We start from the raw sequence: 19,337 nt of genomic DNA, 5'->3' as shown, positions 1-19,337 counted from the left end.
AGGCAGTGCTTGCGCGCCGGGGCTGCACTGCCGGGCTGGGAAGACTGGGGCGGGGCGGCTGCGGGGCGGGGCGCGGGCGGGGCTATCTCGGGACCGGGCCACGCCCCTACCCTCAGCGCAAGCGCGCTGTGGGCCGTTAGCTGTCAGGAGCTGGGCAGCGGGCTGGCGGCGGGATCCAGCGTCTGCGCCAGTGTCCGGCAAACTGATCCCGGCGCGGCTACAGCAGCCAGGACAGGGCGGCCCCGACTCCCGGCCAGGTCTTAGAGGCTAGCAAGGACCTGCCGGTAGCCGGCCGCTCAGGCAAGATGGGGAACCGGGAGATGGAGGAGCTGATACCTCTGGTGAACCGTCTGCAGGACGCCTTTTCAGCGCTGGGACAGAGCTGCCTCCTGGAGCTGCCGCAGATCGCTGTGGTGGGCGGCCAGAGCGCCGGCAAGAGCTCGGTGCTCGAGAACTTCGTGGGCAGGTGAGCGCGCAGGGTGCGGAGTGGGAATGCGGCCGGGGAGGGGCATGACCCCGCTCGGGCCGTTGGACCCCGGACAGGCGGTGGGAGCCAGAGGGTGGACTGGGGACTGCGGTGGAATGGTGGGCTCTACAGCTGTGATGTCTGTGGGGCGGGCGAGGTCCCCCGACTCTGGGCATCCTCCGTCCCCCGCGCCACCGTCACCCTCCCCCCCGCCTGGTGGCCCTTCTGTCTGCCTTTCATCCTGCGATACAAAGCCATTTCCTCCCTGTCCTCCGGTCTGGGAGTCCAGGGAGGGGGTCCGCCCGGATCGACTTCCCCCCACCGCTCGGTGAGCGCCAGCCCCGGGAAGCCTCCATGCGTAGCGCGCCGGGCGCTTCCCAGTCCCTTCTCTTGTTTTCCCGGCTCAACACCCCCCTCCTTTTCCTGTCACCCTCCCGGAGGCCGTGGGGTTTTATCCCCCTGAACCCCCCACCCGCCCCCAAGGAGATGCTGTCCCCCTCGCCCCGATTCCCCATCCTCTCAGCTGTCTACTGTTCGAGACGGTCGTCGCCTGCCCCTAGCTAGGGAGGCGGGGTGCGAGGAGAAAGAAATCGTTTGTTGTGGCGAGGCTTTATCCAGAGACGCTTCCCCACCATTCTCCTCCGGGGAGTAGAAGAATAAAAGGTGGTGTGTTTGCGTGTGCACCTCTTCACCCGCCCGAGGCACAGACTCTGCCGGGGGTGGACGTGGGCTTGTGTGGTCCAGGTGCCATGTCATTCCTGCATCATCTGGGAATTGACCAGCGTCTTTCTCGCACTCTCTCTGCGCCCCCTCCCCCAGCGTCATCTTCTCTTCCCTAGGCTCCGATTTGTCTTGCGAGTCTTCAAGATAACATTCTGAATCTAAATCGTAGTTACGTTTTTTTTTTCATGATTCTTAATACAGAAAAAACTAAAGAATTAATTTTTGAATGGAGAATCAGCATTTCTTCCACTGAGCAATTCATGAGGGATTAAGTTGCCTTAATGGCCTTGCCTGAGGAGCGCAGACATTTGCTAAGAAAAGCCCATATGAAAGCATTATGAAAGCTGAAATCCGTTTCTTAGTAGTAAACCAGGTAGAAATGTACGGTAGCTAAGAAAGGGGGCTGGAGAGATTGCACTTTATTCTTTTCATTTGGCTGGTTAGTGACTTGGGGTGCAGAAGGTTCCTGTTCCTGTTCCTTTTTTTCTTTTTTTTGTTAGTGCTTGGTGATGTGTAAAATTTAGAGCTGGATATTCCCACATCTCCTCTGGGAATGTTAGTATTCATAAAGTGCATATGCTTTTCCCTCAGATGATACTCTCTCTATTTTTTTCCTGTATGAACTGGAAAGATAAGACACCTAATAAAAAAGTAGAATTGCTGATTAGATTAGCTGGTATTCTTCAGGAATTCATTTAATCGCTTTGCCTCATTTGTACAATTTATTTTGGTTAATGAAAAAAGTGATGATCAAGAATTTTGCCTACGTCATGTCACACTTCTGGTGAAGTGATGGATGAATTTGTGTTTTCAAAAATATGCATATAACAGTTACTTTCTTTGATCTATTCCCAATGAAATTCACTAGTTTTAAAGTGGCATCCAAAGAGTCAAATTCCTTCCAGATATATTTTTCACTTTCCAAACATGAGGGCTTTCTATCATGATGCCTGAAGTGTTGTTTAACTCCTTTTATTTTGTAAACAGATACTTAAATATTAAAATTTTAAGTATTTCAGATGCAATTACTATTTTTTATGTTTTTTAAATTTCCTATAGCATAACTATGTACATTAATATAATCATGGGGTAGCAATTACTGTATTTTTATGTAGATTTCATATTTCTACTTGGATGAGCCTGTATATGTAAGGGCGTTGTTTGTGGCCAGAGCCTTTGAACCTAATGACAATTATGCACATATCTCAGTTCTACTATCTAGGTTTTGAAATTCTCATGCTTTTCTTAATACTATAATAAAATTGTACACATTTCCCCTCACTAGCTATAATCTTTTTAAATGATAATCTAAAAAAGAGATATAGAAGAGGAAAGCCTGAACATTTCTCAAGATAAAATAAAAATAGAGACATTAAAAATATAAAAATCGGAACACTTACCAGAATACATTAGTAATTTGTTGTACTTTTAAAACTTTTACAATGTCAAATTAAAGGATCAACATAGAGGAAAAAACTCGTTTAATATGTATATAGAGACTTTATTATCTGTAGTGGTGATACCTGCCTAGCAAAACAGATATATTAAGGAGAAAATTTAAGTAGAAAGGTCATTTGACTTTAATAAAGATTTCGTTCATTGAATTATTGAGGAATCTAATTTCTAATTATAAACTATCCTTAGGGAAAATGGAGTTTTCTATTTTTGATAAGAGATTGAGCCTAGATGGAAGAAATTGTGTTCATATGCTAACATTTTAGCTTTTACTTTTTATTACCCAGGAATTTTGCAATAAAGGTAAAATCCTTTCCTTTAAAGATGCAGCTTCCTCTTTTACAGGTAGTTGTTTTCATTTTAAGACTCTGGTCTAATTTGCAGTTAGTGAATATAGTCAGAAATGAGGGGTCATCGCCGTGTAAATTAATAGTGTTTGCTCGTGATTTAAGCTTGTTCTCTTCAAAATAATGATGCATTTTCTTAACCATCCACATTTAGTGGACTAATCGTATCTTCTCCTTCCAAATAGTGTGTTGATATTGATTTTTTGACGCCACCGAATGAATTTAAATGTGAATATGTTTACTTCATTAAACTGTAGCTGTAAAAACTGATTTTTGGGCGACAAGTTTGAGATTGTTATGAATAAAATGAGTCATGAATGAACTACTTGTTTGTGGTTTTCTTGCTGAAGTGATGAATTTACATATTAATGTGATATAGTGTGAGTAACCAGACTGTTGTTTTGGTTGTTCAGGATGAGATATATGCTGGCAGTGAGGGCAGCTTAAGGTCTAATGAATAGAAGCTGAGACCCCTGGTCTGAATATATCTATGGGTTTACTAGCTGGCTTGGATCTGCCTATTTATTGGTCTGGTTTGTGTACTGAAAAGTTGTATTTATTCAGCTGTTTTCGTTACATTATGTCCTCATAGTCATATATATGTATATTTACAGTGTAGTAATGATGATAATGGTTAATATTTATTGAATGTTTGCTATGTATCAGATACTATTGTGGGTGATTTTATAGGGATAATCTCATTTGCTCTTCATAAAACCCCAGCAAGTTAGGTACTCTTATGAGTTCTGCTTTACAGAAGAGGAAATTAAGATTTAGGGAGTTTGAGTAACTCACTCAAGGATCATTTAATTTGATTTAAGAATTCGGCCAAGGGTGTTTGAACTCCATAACCCATGCTCTAACACCTTTGTACCATACTTTTTGCTCCCTTTCTATTGAGGTTTACTATTTCCTCTCATAAATACTTTTGACTTTTTTCTTCCTGCCTATAAATGGTGCCTACAAATAATAAGCTGCTATATTAATAATTTTATTCATATTTATTTCTGGATGTCTACTTTGTCTCATTTCCTAGAGAATTTGAGATGACCTTTTAGGCAGAAGCACCATTAGAATGTCTATATTAGACATTCTTAAAGAGAGGTCTAATATATAAGTGAGTTATTTATTTAAGTGTGTGTTTAGAGTGCATATAATTTGTTTATGGAGGTGTTAAGTGAAAGTGGTACTAGTTGCTAATGTGCAAATGTTTTTAATGATATACTTGTTAGTTCTTCAATGCTAATTATATGGGCAGAAGATTCCACATTATTTTATTTTAGCCTGAGTGGTAAATTAGACTTTCAATCTGTTTACAAATAAAAAAGGTTTTGTGTTTAATGGGGACAAAATAAAAGATTTTTAAATAGGTGACTATAATGATGAGACTTCATTTCAATATGGAAATGTTCAAATAATGTGTAGTTATTTAGTTGTGAGTTTTCTAATGGTATGGCAACAAAGAAATTGACTTAATTTAATGATAATTAAAGTTTTTTTTTGAGGGAGAACCTTAAAAGTAAGCCATTCAATCGCTGTTGTTGAATAGATATGATCAAATAATTAAAAAGATTAAAAGTTATTAATATGGCTTGGCAATAGTCTAAATCCTTTCATTGGTTTCAAGAGAGCCTTTAAAAATTGAGGAGGTAGGGAGGTGTCTGTTGCTCAAAGGATTAGGGCACTGGCCCCATATAACAGAGGTGGCAGGTTCAAACCCAGCCTCGGCCAAAACTACAAAAAAAAATTAAGTAGGTAACAGTCCTCTAGTTACAAATGAGATTAGGTACAGTAGCATACATATTAGTAAAATTGTCTTAATTCAGAAAAAGGTCTGTATTTTGTGGTAGGATTTTATTAAAATACCAAGTCATCTAAATTAGTAAATATTTATTAAGAAATGGCTTATAGGCTTGCTGCCTGTGGCTCAAGTGGCTAAGGTGCTAGCCACATACACCTAAGGTGGTGGGTTTGAATCCAGCCAGGGCCTGCCAAACAACAATGACTGCTGCAACCAAAAAATAGCCAGGCGTTGTGGCGGGTGCCTGTGGTCCCAGCTACTTGGGAGGCTGAGGCAGGAGACTTGCTTGAACCCAGGAGTTGGAGGTTGCTGTGAGCTGTGATGTCACAGCACTCTACCCAGGGTGACAGCTTGAGGCTTTGTCTCAAAAAAAAAAAAAAAGAAATGGGTTATAAGTACTATAGTTATTACATACTTGAGTGATGATAATTAAAATGTGATAATTATTGAGAATCATGCTTCAGACTTCCCAAGGGTTTATAAATAAAGTATCAAAAACATGTACTTGCTTTCATCCAATAATAAAGTGGTGGAATTTGAAATCATGAAGATATTTTTGCAGAATTAATATTATATAATGTACTTTTAGGTTGTTGTAAATTCACAGTTGGTGGGAATTAATTACCATAAATTCTTAGATATCAAAGAAGCAGTGCAGCTAGGTGAACTGGACTGGATAGGGTACTTTTGTTTTGAAATTTACTTATGATTAACAGATATCAAAAAATGCACTTGAGTGTTGGCTCACACTTGTAATCCTAGCATTCTGGGAGGCTGAGGTGGGTGGATCACCTGAGCTCAGGAGTTTGAGACCAGCCTAAGCAAGAACGAGACCCTGTGTGTAAAAATAGTTGGGCATTGTCATAGGCACCTGTAGTCCCAGCTACTGAGAGGCTGTGGCAAGGGGATCACATGAGCCCAAGAAATTGAGATTGCTGTGAGCTAGGATGTCATAGCACTCTACTGAGGGCAACAAAATGAGACTGTCAAAAAAAATTAAAGGTACAATGATAATAAAAAAATGCACTTGACTTAACTTCTTTAAGAATAAAGTTGGGCAGGCAGTCATTGAGAACCCTGCAGAAACAGAAACTTTATATTTAGCTATGTTACAGGCAGGCTATTGGATTCTCTAACAATGGAACAAACATTTAGTATGTTAGGTGTTCTTCTTAAGTAGAGACTTTGTCTAGGGCTAATAAGTGGAGTTAAATTATGAGCATTTACTTATTATTATGATTTATTTAATATTAAGAGGGGTATAAGCAGCTAGAAAGAACAAAATGACTTTTTTTTCTTTCCTACCAGAACCAAGTCAAGAGAGCCCTGAGCTAATGTACTATATAGAATGATCGAATTTTGTTTTTCCATATGGCCAAAGTTTTGCAGTTTCTCTAAATCTGAGTTTGCTTTGCAATTTCTCACACTAAGCATTAATTTAAAAGTCCTAATGGGTTGTGTTTTAATGAACACATTTTTATAAAAAAGAGACAAAGGGGGGCCAACATTTGCTTAGCCCTTACTTGGTGGCAGGCATGGACCCTGTTATACACTGCCCACACCTTCTTATTCCCTACTTGTTTTTACATCCCATGTCAGTAGGGATAGAAACTCAGGATTAGAGAGGAAAATGATTTGTCCAGGATCACCTGGCTAGTAAGTGGCCAAGTTGGGATTTAGCTTGGATAAGACTCCTATTGGAACTCTTGAGAAATATGGGCACATAAAGCAATGCACATGTGTTTATTGAGTTCTGAATTTACTGGGTAAGACCATATAGCAAAGTATGAATACATAGAAAGTGATGTATGTATAAAAAGAACTGACAGGACAAGAACGTTCAAATGAGTATGTAAAATGAAGGTAGTCGGATATAATGCAAACTAATTGGGCTAAAAAAATTATAGCATGTCAACTTATTCTTGCAAAAAAAAATCACTCTGAAAAGGTACAATTCTGAAAATTGAACCTGGGTATGAGTGGAAAGAAGATAATATATGAGTTTCCAGTGTCATTGGCAGCCAGTATCATTTTAGCTCAAGCCTGCATGTACTGAAGTATCGATGTCAAAGCAGGGAGGTGGTGATCTGTGTCTCAGTGTCTGACTTGACAACAAGGCATTGAATTTAGACTGTCACTATCACACAGAGATACTGTACAGTGAAGAGGCCCTGAGTGAATTGGAGAAAAAGAGGTTGGAGAGATTAAAAACATAACTGGGCGCAGTGAAGGTTAGCTGCGAGCAGATGGGATCAGACCAATTGTTTAAGGGAGGTGAAAATCTATTTTTGTTTATAAAAGTCAGTCGTTAAAAATAGTGGAATAAGTTGACAAGAATACCAGGGAAAGTGTTCTAAAGGCAGAACTGATAGTGGAGTGTGTTGCTCAGAAAGGGGGAGGGGTAAAGAAGAATTAACACTAAATGCATTTCATGAGTTAAAAACCATTTCTTACAAATTAGAGGGTTCACTAATAATAACACATTGCCAGGCATAGTGGTGCACACCTTTAGTTCCAGCTACTCAGGAGGCTAAGGTGGGAGGATCACTTAAACCCAGGAGTTGGAGATCAGCCTGGGCAACATAGCAAGACCCCACAGCCAGGCGTGGTGGCTCACGCCTGTTGTCCCAGCGCTGTGGGAGGCCGAGGTGGGTGCATCGCCTGAGCTCAGCCAAGTTCGAGACTAGCGGAAGACCAGCATGTGCCAGAGTGAGCCAGAGTGAGACCCAGTCTCTACAAAAAAAAAAAAAAAAAAGCTGGATGATGTGGTGAGCGCCTGTAATCCCAGCTACTTTGGGGACAAGAGGGCAAGAGAATCACTAAAGGAAGAAAGAAAAAAAATTAAAAAAAAACCTTCAAACTAAGATAAAGTGAAAACCAGATGAAATTGAAAGCAAAAATTAAAAAAATTAAAACAAACAAATCCCAAATCACATTAATTGTTCTGTGTACTTGTGTGATCATAGGTAGCTTTGCTTTTCTTTCTTTATTGGTAGCAAGGACTGACATTTCACTAGGTTACTGTAAGAAGCTTTCCTTTGGCTTAATTTTTGCTAGCTTCCTGGAGCTGCTTTAGGATACAGAAAAACCAAGAGATTTGCCCAAGGTCAGAAAAAGTCAGAGCTGGGTTTGGAACTTGGTGTTCAGAACGGGGAGGCCCGGGTTAGTTCATCATCTTCTCTTCCTCCTGCTATTGTTTTAGAGCGCCTCCTTCCAGCCCTCACCCTGCCTCCTCCTCTTCCCTTGGGGTCGGACCACTCTTTTCTCCTCTTTGATAACTCCCCTCCATTACTCTTCTTGATAGCAGACTGGCAGTGACGTGACTTTATTATTTTCCCCATACAGCATAGTGGAAGGAGACAAGGAGCAGAATTTTTCTCACACTTAGACGAGGTAATCTGATTGAGATAGAATACTCTTGAGTAAAATGTGAATTTTAGAGAACAGATGGGCCTAGAAAAAGACTAAAGAGATATTGGATATTTTCACACATTGTTAATATTTATCCACCAGATGGGGCATTCGCTAGAAAGCTAAGCCTGGCATGGTCACCTTCCCCCTTGCTTATACCAAGGCAAGTTTCTGAAAAGTTGTGTATAAATCAATAATATAAACAGAAAGGTCACTGTTCAAAGTAATGAGTTTTAGGTAAAATGAGAGATGTATTTACATAGCAATTCTACATCGTTCAGTTTGCTTGTTTCATATTCACGTTTTTTGTATTTGCATGCTTAGAGTGATCTGAGTGACACTGGGGTTCATCAACATCACAGAAATTATTTTAACAGTTAATTTCAACAAGTGTTACTATTGTGTTAAATCCTGAGTGTTAACAGCAGCTGTCTTAGTTGAGGGATGGTGTATTTAATCCCTGAATTATGTGAATGATACAGGATTGCGTTAGACCTTGTTATTCTCTAATATCTTCGCTGGACATCCTCCACTTCTAGGGAGTTAACGTGTGCCTCAGTGCTGTTTTCCATCCCCACTGCTCCGTGGTCCTGATGTACCCATGAGTAGCAGGCACGTGCAGGTTGGGCTTCTGAAGGAACTCATCTCTTGTCATGTCAGTGGCTTGGAATAGAAAAGACTAATCCATTTAGATAAGTAATTTGATGGGGGACTAATCTCAGTTACGGGGTTTGTTTTTTTAGATCCCCCAAAGAGAGAATCTTTGAAAAGGAGTCATACCGTTATGGTGACAGAGTGCAGGGTTTGCTGAGTGGTGCTGAGTCCCACCTCTGACGTCCAGCTAGTAGCATGGATGGGGCCTTAGTTTCCTCATCTGAAAGACAGGAATAATGACTTCTTTTTCTTTTTAATCTCTGTGTGAGTTCTAAGTAAGATGATGTCAAGTACTAGCCTTACAATATGTGTTCAATAAATGGTTCATCTTCGTTTAATCTTTTATTGAGACTGGACATTTTCTGAATATTTTCTTTCTTTCTTTCTTTTTTTTTTTTGTGTGTGTGTGTGTTAAGACGTTTATATTCTACTCTTAGAAAAATTCACTTGTACTTGTAAGATAAACCATAGAAGTGATCCCTCCAATCACCCTCCCTTCACCCATCCGCCTTCCCCTCTCCTTCCCCCTCCCCATATTCTTTGGCTATAATTAGGTTATAGTTTTCATATGAAAGCTATAAATTAGTTTCATAATAGGGCTGTGTACATTGAATACTTTTTCTTCCATTCTTGCGATACTTTGCTAAGAAGAACATTTTCCAGCTCCATCCATGTAAACATGAAGGAGATAGTCTCCATCTTTCTTTAGGGCTGCGTAGTATTCCATGGCGTACATATACCACAGTTTATTGATCCATTCAGGGATTGATGGGCACTTGGGCTTCTTCCATGACCTGGCAATTATGAATTGGGCTGCTATAAACATTTTGATACAAATATTTTTGTTGTAATGTGGTTTTTGGTCTTCTGGATAGATACATAATAAAGGAATTGCAGGATCAAATGGCAGGTCTATTTTTAGTTCTCTAAGTGTTCTCCAGATGTCTTTCCAAAAGGAACATATTAGTTTGCATTCCCACCAGCAGTGTAGAAGTGCAGTTATCAGAGAAATGCAAATCAAAACTACTTTGGGATACCACCTAACTCCAGTAAGATTAGCCCATATCACAAAATCCCAAAACCAGAGATGCTGGCGTGGATGTGGAGAAAAGGCAACACTTCTGAATATTTTCAAAGCAAGGGTAAGTTTAGGGGAGATAATAGATGATAATATTATTATTAACAAATTCTTGTTGTGAATGTTGGAAAATTATAGTTGTGTCAGAATACTCACTTTTAGGTCAGGCTAGAGTATATCCAGGCCTTCTTTGAAGAAAGAATTGCCCTCATTTAGAATTATCACAGTGTTTTTTTGTTTTTTTCTTGTTTAGTGACAGGGTCTCACTCTGTTGCCCAGGCTGAGGTTCAGTGGTGAAATCCTAGCTCACTATAACCTTAAATTCCTGGGTCAGATAATCCTCCTACCTCAGCCTCCTTAGTAGCTTAGATAATAGGTATGTGCTACCATGTCCGGTTAATTAAAAAAAATTTTTTTTGGTAGAGACAGGATCTCTGCTGTGTTATCCAGGCTGATCTCAACCTGCTGGCCCCAAGTGATGGTTCTACCTCAGTCTCTCAAAAGTGCTGGGATTAAGGCTTGAGCCATTGTGCCCAGCCTCACAGTGTTTTTTTTTTTTTAAATCATTGTTTTTGTTTTGTTTTAAACCAAGTATACATGACATAAACTCAGTTGGTATACTCTTCCCTCTTAAGAGTAGTTTTCCATTTATTGCTTCATTAATCCTTAAAATTTCCCTGAGAGCATAGTAAAGTATGTTTTGTTAACTTTAATTTAGAAATAAAAAAGATTAAACTGGGAATAAGTTAAGTGACGTGCTGGGAGGGTCACACGATGAATACTGGAGGTAATGACCTTAGTAGAATTAATCACACACAGATAGTAGAATGACAATGAATTTTGCTGACATTCTTTTAAGATGTTCTCCTAGAGAACGGATTTTAAGAAAGGTATTTGATTCTGTGATATAAAGTAAGCCATCCTTAGGGTACCTTTTTCTTTTGGAAATGTTCGATGAAATCACAGGGAAAAATGAGATAGAAGGAGGAAAACAAGTTGAGGAAGTCCAGCTGGAGAAGCAGGGCTACTGAGTAAAGTGTGGGCTAAGCCCTAGGAGCAGAAAAGATCTTCGGTGACATGATCAGGAGGTGAGGTGTTATTAGACCTTAAAAGAAATATTTTTGTGGTAGATGTCAAAACAATATTCAGTGATTCTATTTTCAGTGGAAAGATTCATATTCTGACTTGATTGAGATTCCTGCAACTTGTTAACCATCGATTTTAAGCTCTGAACTAGTTGACCATTTCCTTTTGGAATCTTTGTGTTAGTGGGTATGCCTCGGGAGCTTTAGTTTTGGGTATCTTGTCTCTGGAAGTTTAGAACCTCTTGTGTGTGTGTCTATGTTTTTCTGGTTAATAAAATTTAGGCTCATTCTTTTCATGTACTGAAAAGAAGGGCAGAGGCCCACAATCTTATGTATTTTTATGGACCCTAACATTCATGGTTCTCCGAGCCCTTCTACCTGGACAGCAGCCACCATGCGCTGAGATTTTTACATTCTCACCTAGAAATACAGAAAGAACTTTCTGATCATTGCAGTTTTTGAGGTTTTAGTTTGAGAAACTTGGCCATGTGTGGTAGCCCAGCCTATAATTCCAGCAGTTGGGAGGTCAAGGTGGGAGGATCGCCTGAGGTCAGGAGTTTAAGACCAGCCAGGGAAACAGGGAGAAACCTGGTCTCTTCAAAAAAATAGAAAAATTAACTGTTGTGCACCTGTAGGCTAGAGGATCTCTTGATCCCAGAAGTTCAAAGCTATGGTATGCTATGATCATGGCACTCCGTGGCAGCTTGGGTGACAGATGAGACCCTATCTCTAAAGAAAAAAAAAGAAAGAAATAATTTGTTTATTCAATTCTAAGAAAGATTACCTATAAAATTGGGGGGGCAGGTACTTGATTACAATAGTATACTTTTACTGTCTTATTTTCCTCAAGGAATTTTTTCTTTTTCCAGAATCCATGAAGAAGGGAAGTGGCAGAAGGATGTTGAGTCTCTTGTTAAAGAGCAAGGAGTAGACTAGAAGGAGGTGGCTGTGCTTACATGAGGATCTATATTTTGTAGGGAGAGGCGAAGAAAGGAGACAGATGAGATCCTGCTACCCTGGGAGTTAGGAGCCTTTGTGAGTTAGCTAGTTTGGCTTCCCCTGGTGGGCAGTGCTCCCTGGATGTTGTTGGAGTTCCTCAGGTAAGACAGCTGGCGTCGCTTCCAGAGTAGAGACAGCTGGGTGTAGTCTGGTCTCTGCCATCACCTACTGGTCTTCCTCCTGTCTCTCTGTCTGATTTACAGGCCCTGCTCTGCAGTCCTTGATTCTGTCTCACTGCACAGGAGTCTTATTGTACAGTGGCCGCCTTGTCTGTCTGCCCAGCTATTTGTAATTTCCATGAAGTCAGAAGCTGCATCTCCTTTGTCATTCTCCTTAGCTCAGTGCGGCATACAGCAGGAGCTAACGGAATGATCAGCTATGCGATTCTCTGCTAGCCATTTATCCAAGCCAAAAGATCCATTTGTCATCAATAAATTGGTTGAAAGTAGTGGGGAGGGGTTGGACTAGATCAGTGTTTTTCAAAGTGTGGGTGCTGACCTATTAGTGGGCTGTGATCCCAATTCTGTGGGTGGTAGAAGCCTTAACATAACAGGCAACATTATACTTATTAATCTAAGTACTGTTTTGTGAAAACTTTTCTGTTAGTTATATATTTATATTTGCATACTAAGCTACAATATAAATGCATTTGTTACTATGGGTTTTCCTCAACATTATTAGATATAACCTAATAATACTTCTGTCCTTTATTTGGTAATTCTATATTTAATCGACAGGACATACTTTTTTACTACAGGGGTACAATTTGCACAATACCATACTATTTCACTAGGATGAGTTAAAATGGGGATAATTCTATTTTTATTTTGTTACATTAACTGTCTTTTAATTAAAAGCATAATATGTACATGTAATAAAAATTCAAACATTCCAAAAAAGTCTATAATATAAATGTGTTTCTCCCCTTGAGGTTTCTTGAGGTATATTTTATTTACCTGCATGCCTGCCAGATTACTTCTGGGTTAATATTTCTTTTATATGAATTGTACTTGAGTTTTGAAGACAGAGAGCTTAATAAACTTGTTTGTTGGTTGATGATAAAACCAATTGAGAAAGGATGTGTTTGAAAATTCTCTTAGGAAATGGATTTGTTGGTTTGTGGAGCTACTTACAAAGAGTCATATTTCGAGAGGCCACCATATGCCAGAGCTTACACGAGGCTCTACCTGTGAGCAGCTCTTCCCCAAACTGGGTGGCCCAGTAGGGTATGTGCTGTTATCGTCCGGATAACCAGGCCAACAATTTTATGAGAGCTGGTTGTTAAAAAACAGTGGGATCTAGAGGCTGTCTCCAAAAATTTGAGGTGCTATTACTTGGAGAGAGAGTATATTGACTGTCTCTCTCCCCAGAAGACAGAATTAAAATAAATGGGTGAAAGTTACGGGCAGACAGATTTAAACTTAACATAGGGGAGACTGTTCAATAGAACAGTTTAAAAATGGAATGGATCACTTGTGAGGCGGTAAATAGTCCATCACCCCAAGAAACTGATGACTTTCTGGCTGCTTGGCCTGGTGTAGTTTACAGGGAAGTTGAACAGAATGACTTTGAAGGCTTTTTTTTTCACCTTAGTCTATGATTTAGCCAGTTGGTTGTTGGGGGACACCTGACTTAAAAAAAAAAAATGTGTATTTTCTATAGGCTATCTCTAGATAGAGAAGAAATGACAAACATATCAAAGGATTAAGACCTCCCTAGGCTTACTCCTTTCAGGCTTTCAAAAAATTGTCATGTATATCAGTTTCTGATGTAAAGAAACTGGATTCTGTTATGGAATGGCTAATTCTACGAAGCAGCTATGGATAAGGATGTTTTAGAGGTAAACTATATTTATTCTTCAGAAAAAATGGAATGACAGCCTGATTTTAAAATTTGCTTTTCTTAACAATCCCACTTCTTACAGTGGTTTACTAGACTAGAAGCTCAAAATATAAACAAATACAGATTGTAATTTATTTCCTAAGACGTCTTTGAGGTCCACTTTTTCCCTCTTTATTCTCACCAGAGTCTCAGCTCCCCTACCCTTACGCTTGGATGACAGTGACAGCGTGGGGCTCTCTCACGTCCTTCACTTCTTATTCATCTATTTCACGTGAATATTGCTGCTCTCAGGTGAATCTGCTTTAACGTCTCTATCCTTCTCAAGGACCTGCAGTTCCTACCCTCTTCTTATTTTATTGTTATTTATTTATTTCAGATTAATATGAGGGTACAGATGATCAGGTTACCTTGTTGGCATTTGTTAGGTAGCCTCCACACTGAAGTTGTGCCCCTCGCCCAGGAGGTGTGCCACACCATCCACCTCTGTCCTCCCTGCTCCCCCGCCCCCGCCCTCATCCTCCCCCAACTTGAGAGTAATTGTGTTTTTCTCTCCTGTGGGTGTGTATTTGTTCATCTACTGGTTTCATTAATTGACTATATTGGATTCTTGCTTTTTCATTCTTTTTTTTTTTTTTTTTTTGAGACAGAGTCTTACTATGTTGCCCTTGGTAGAGTACTGTGGCATCATAGCTCACGGCAACCTCAAACTCCTGGGCCCAAGCAATTCTCCTGCCTCAGCCTCCCAAGGAGCCAGGACCACAGGCACCCGCCACAATGCCTGGCTATTCCTTGCTGCGGTTGTCACTGTTGTTTAGCTGGCTAGGCTGGGCTTGAACCTGCCAGCCTCAACCCCTGTGCTATGGGCTCCGAGCCAGCTTTTCCATTCTTGTGATACTTTATTAAGTAGAATGTTCTCTGACTCCATCCAGGTGAGTAGCAAAGATGTAAAGTCTCCATCTTTTTTATGGCTGAATAGTATTCCGTGGTATACGTGTACTGCAATTTATTCACTGATTCATGGGTTGATGGGTAGATGGTTGATGGTTTAATTCTGTATCTTGGTGATTGTGACTTGAACTGTGATAAACATTCTGGTGCATATGTCCTTATGATAAAATGATTTCTTTTCTTCTGGGTAGGTATCTAGTAATGGGATCGCAGGATCAAATGGGAGGTCTAATTTGAGTTCTTTGAGGAGTCTCTATACTTCTTTCCAAAGAGGCTCTATTAGTTTGCAATCCCACCAACCATGTAAAAGTGTTCCCTTTTCTACACATCTATGCCAGCATTTGCAGGTTTGGGACTTTGTGACATGGGCTATTCTCACTGGACTGCTCCCCCTTTTAAGTCCCTATTGGTTTTTAAAACCTCCTACCCATCAGATTTTATTTTTCACTCTCCCCAAATGTCTTTTCAGCTTACTTTTCTCAACTCTTATATACACAGCAGTCCTTTATGATTACTTAGGAAGAGCATGGCCTGAGTAGAGTAGGATATTTTGTGACCAAAAGGGACTCAAGTAATCAACCCATATTTGAGTGTCAGCACTGTGGAAACTATTTTGGGATAGAAAGACAAAGAAAAGTATTTGCCCTCAACAGAGTCTGACTTGGAATAGCACAGAGTATACCCCAGGACTTGTAGAGTGTTGTGGTAAAGTTCAGGTACTCCTTGGAGCCAGTCTGCCTGGGCTTACATCCTAGCTCTGTGACTTAATAGTTTCATGATCTTAGGACATTTCTTTTCTTTTTTTTTTTTTTTTGAGACAGTGCCTCAAGCTGTCCCCCTGGGCAGAGTGCCGTGGCATTACAGCTCACAGCAACCTCCAACTCCTGGGCTCAAGCGAGTCTCCTGCCTCCGCCTCCCAAGCAGCTGGGACTACAGGCGCCCGCCACAACGCCTGGCTATTTTTTGGTTGCAGCCATCATTGTTGTTTGGCGGGTCCGGGCTGGGGATTCGAACCCACCACCTTAGGTGTACGTGGCTGGCGCCTTAGCCGGTTGAACCATAGGCGCCGAGCCAGGACATTTCTTAATCTCCCTGTTTCCTCAGCTTCCTCATCTGTACAATGGGGTGATAGTAGTGTCCACATCACATAATGGTTGTGGAAATTAAATTGGTTGATATATATAAAGCACTTATAACGCTGTCTGGCACATAGTAATAAAATTATGTGTTTATGATTATTATTTTGGGGGATGGGAATTTGGCAGAATTTAGCACCTTTAAAGCTATAAAGTATTCTAGATGATCAGAGGAGAAGAGCACATCTTTTTGGAGAGTCCAAGAAAAATTTCATGAATAGAAGTAGGATTTGAAACAGATATTAGAGGGTAAGAATTTGATAGATCAGGAGGCAGCACCCATAGCTGAGTGGGTAGGGCGCCGGCCACATACACTGAGGCTGATGGGTTTGAACTTGGCCCTGGCCAGCTAAAAACAACAATGGCAAGTGCAACAACAACAAAAATAGCTAGGCATTGTGGTGGGTGCCTGTAGTCCCAGCTACTTGGGAGGCTGAGGCAAGCTTAAGCTCAGGAGTTTGGGGTTGCTGTGAGCTGTGATGCTATGGAACTCTACCCAAGGAGACAGCTTGAGACTCTTTTAAAAAAAAAATAACAAAACAAAACAAACAAAAACCAGAATTTGATAGATCGAGGTGGGACCAGAGGCACGGATGTAAGTGTGTTTAAGGACCAGAGAATTTTCTGTGTGGCCTAGGAACCTAGATGGGGAGCGGTGATAAACAGGGCTGGCAGAGTGAGGTGGGGCCCTTGGAAGGATTGCTAAGATGAAGAATCAGTACTTCAGGAGGCAACGAGGTGCCACTGAAACCTTGTGAGATGTGTTTTGGGGTGCTTGGCGTCAGGTTTTAGGAAGATACAGTTGGCCACACATTAACTGCAATATACATAGAAGAGGGGAGACATCTGGGTGCCAGTGGGGAATTAATGATCTAATGGTAATAAGAGGCTGGAACCAGTACGTTTAATCATGAGAATGGAAACAGCATTTCAGAGACAAGGCTGTGATAACAAATGGCAAGTGAGGAAAAAGCACAGAGAGGAATTAAATGTCATTCCAAAATCTGAGTGAGTCCTTGGAGGAATGGTAGTAAAATTTAAAGACATAAGTGACTTTGGACAGTGAGGGAATCCTTCCTCACTCTAATTCCAGTTGGGAACATCTTTCACTCTAACACCAAGCTCCACATCTCGCCAATACCCATTCTGACCTTCTCCGACTTTCTGATGTCTGAGGGTTGGTTCCAAGTTGTTTAGCACTTGAATCTGGCTGATTCATGGTAGTTTTGGGCTCCTGAGGTGGACTCTTAATTAGTCTTCCTCACAGTTTCTTGAATAATACTGTTTTAGGTACTGTTATGGACTGAATATATCCCCACAAAGTTCACGTTAGAGCCCTAACTCCCACTACGACTATTTTGAGAGATAGGGCCAATCAGGAGATGATTAAAACTAAAGAGGCCATAAGGGTGGAGCACAGATCCCATAGGATTAGTGTCCTTATAAAAAGAGGCACTACTTTCTTTGTCTCTCTGCATTGTGCCCACGAAGGCCGGATGAGCACATAACCAGAAGGTAGTCATCTACAAGCCAGGAAGAGAACCCCACTGGAACCAGATCAGCTAGACCTTGATCTTGAACTTCTAGCCTCCAGAACTTTGAGAAAGAAATTTCTTTTGTTTGAGCTGCCAGTCTCCGTGTGTGTTTGTGTGTTTAGAGACAGAGTCTCACTCTGTTGCCTGGTTAGAGTGCCATGGCATCAGCCTAGTTCACAGCTACCTCAAATTCCTGGGTTCAAGTGATCCTGTGCCTCAGCTCCCTGAGTAGCTGAGACTACAGGCACCAAGGCACCAGCCACAATGCCTGTCCAATTTTTCTGTTTTTTAGTAGAGATGGAGTCTTGCTCTTGTTCACGTTGGTCTTGAACTCCTGAGCTCAAGAGATCCTCCTACCTTGGCCTCCCTGACTGTTGGAATTACATGTGTGAGTCACTGTGTTCAGCCTGTGCTCTGTTTGTTTGTTTTTCTCTTGAGACAGAGCCTCAAGCTATCCCCCTGGGTAGAGTGCTGTAGCATCACAGCTCACAGCAACCTCAAACTCCTGGGCTCAAGCAAGTCTCTTACCTCAGCCTCCCAAGTAGCTGGGACCACAGGTGCCTGCCACAACGCCTGGCTATTTTTTGGTTGCAGCTGTCATTATTGTTTGGCAGGCCCAGGGTGGATTCGAACCCACCACCTTAGGTGTATCTGGCGGGTTAGCCACTTGAGCCACAGGTGCCGAGCCAGCCTGTGGTGTTTGTGATATCAGCCTGAGCAGACTAACACAGAAATTTACCTTTTATAATTTTCTCTAATTGTTGACCTGACTTAGATGGGTTGGTGCTGAGAATGAGGATCATGTCTGTAAGAGATTTATTTTTACACTCATAAGAGGATATCATTTGATGAACTCTTAGCTTGATAAACTAATATTCTTAGCACATTTGCCTCAGTTTTTGAGTTACCCCTTCTTTCACCTGTCCTTCTTTCTTAATGATATAAATCTACTCATGATTCTCCCATCTTAACCTCTGCCCTCTTCAACTTTCCTTCCCTTCACAACCATCACACAACTCTCACTGTCTGAATGCAGGAACCAATGGATTTGAATTAAAAGGGATAATGATACTTAAAATACTGGTCCATCCCAGCATCTCCCAAAGCAAGCATGTGATATCTGTGTAAAATTTACCTGAGGAGCTTATCAAAATAAAGGTTACTGGGCTCTGATATGGAGGCTACTCAGTGGGTCTGCAGTTAAGCCAGGGCAGTCTGCAGCTGTGGATAAGGGATGCAATGTGTCTTCCTTCCCCATCAGTGCACTGAAGCTGCCCTTGCCAAGGTCACCAGTGATCTCTAAGCAGCTTAATTTACATTCCAAATATGTCTGAAATTGATCACCTATGCTTAATCTCTACAACCACTGACTGAGTACGAGTTGTCATCATTCATCTTGTGGGCTATAGCCATAGACTCAGAATGCTTTCCTCATGTGTAATCTGCTACACAACCATAGCATGATTGATATGCAATTCAAATTAAACCATGATACTGTCATGGTGAAAACTTTCCAGCTGCCAATGCCAACAGCATAACATCTAGGCCTCATGGCATGTCATACAAGGCCCTGCCTAGGCTAGCCTCACAGGTTATCTGTTATTACATTTTTTCTTTTTCTTGTTTTTTAGAGATAGGGTCACACTGTCTCCTAGGCTAGAGTGCAGGGGTATAATCATAACTCAGTGAAGCCTTGAACCCCTGCGCTCAAGCCATCTTCCCATCTCAGTGTCATGAGTAGCTGGAACTACAGGTGCACACATCACTGTGCCTTGCTAATTTAATTTTAATTTCTTTTCTTTCTTTCTTTCTTTCTTTCTTTTTTTTTTTTTTTTTTGAGACATGGTCTCACTCTGT

General features: G+C 41.1%; 1 protein-coding gene across 1 annotated transcript in view; it reads left to right on the top strand.

The window, feature by feature from the left end:
• Positions 1–305: 305 nt before the first annotated feature.
• DNM3 (dynamin 3) overlaps positions 306–19,337 on the top strand; it is a 549,381-nt gene continuing 530,349 nt past the window's right edge. Inside the window, exon 1 of the mRNA XM_023510815.1 lies at positions 306–466. Within this exon, the coding sequence (XP_023366583.1) occupies positions 306–466 (161 nt within the window). The remainder of the gene's footprint in view (positions 467–19,337) is intronic.

This window comes from Otolemur garnettii, unplaced genomic scaffold, assembly GCF_000181295.1.
Source record: "Otolemur garnettii isolate 467f Iridium unplaced genomic scaffold, OtoGar3 scaffold00016, whole genome shotgun sequence".
NCBI classification, from domain to species: Eukaryota; Metazoa; Chordata; class Mammalia; order Primates; family Galagidae; genus Otolemur; species Otolemur garnettii.
Note: the sequence above shows the minus strand (reverse complement) of the source record. Positions and strands in the feature narration are given on the sequence as shown.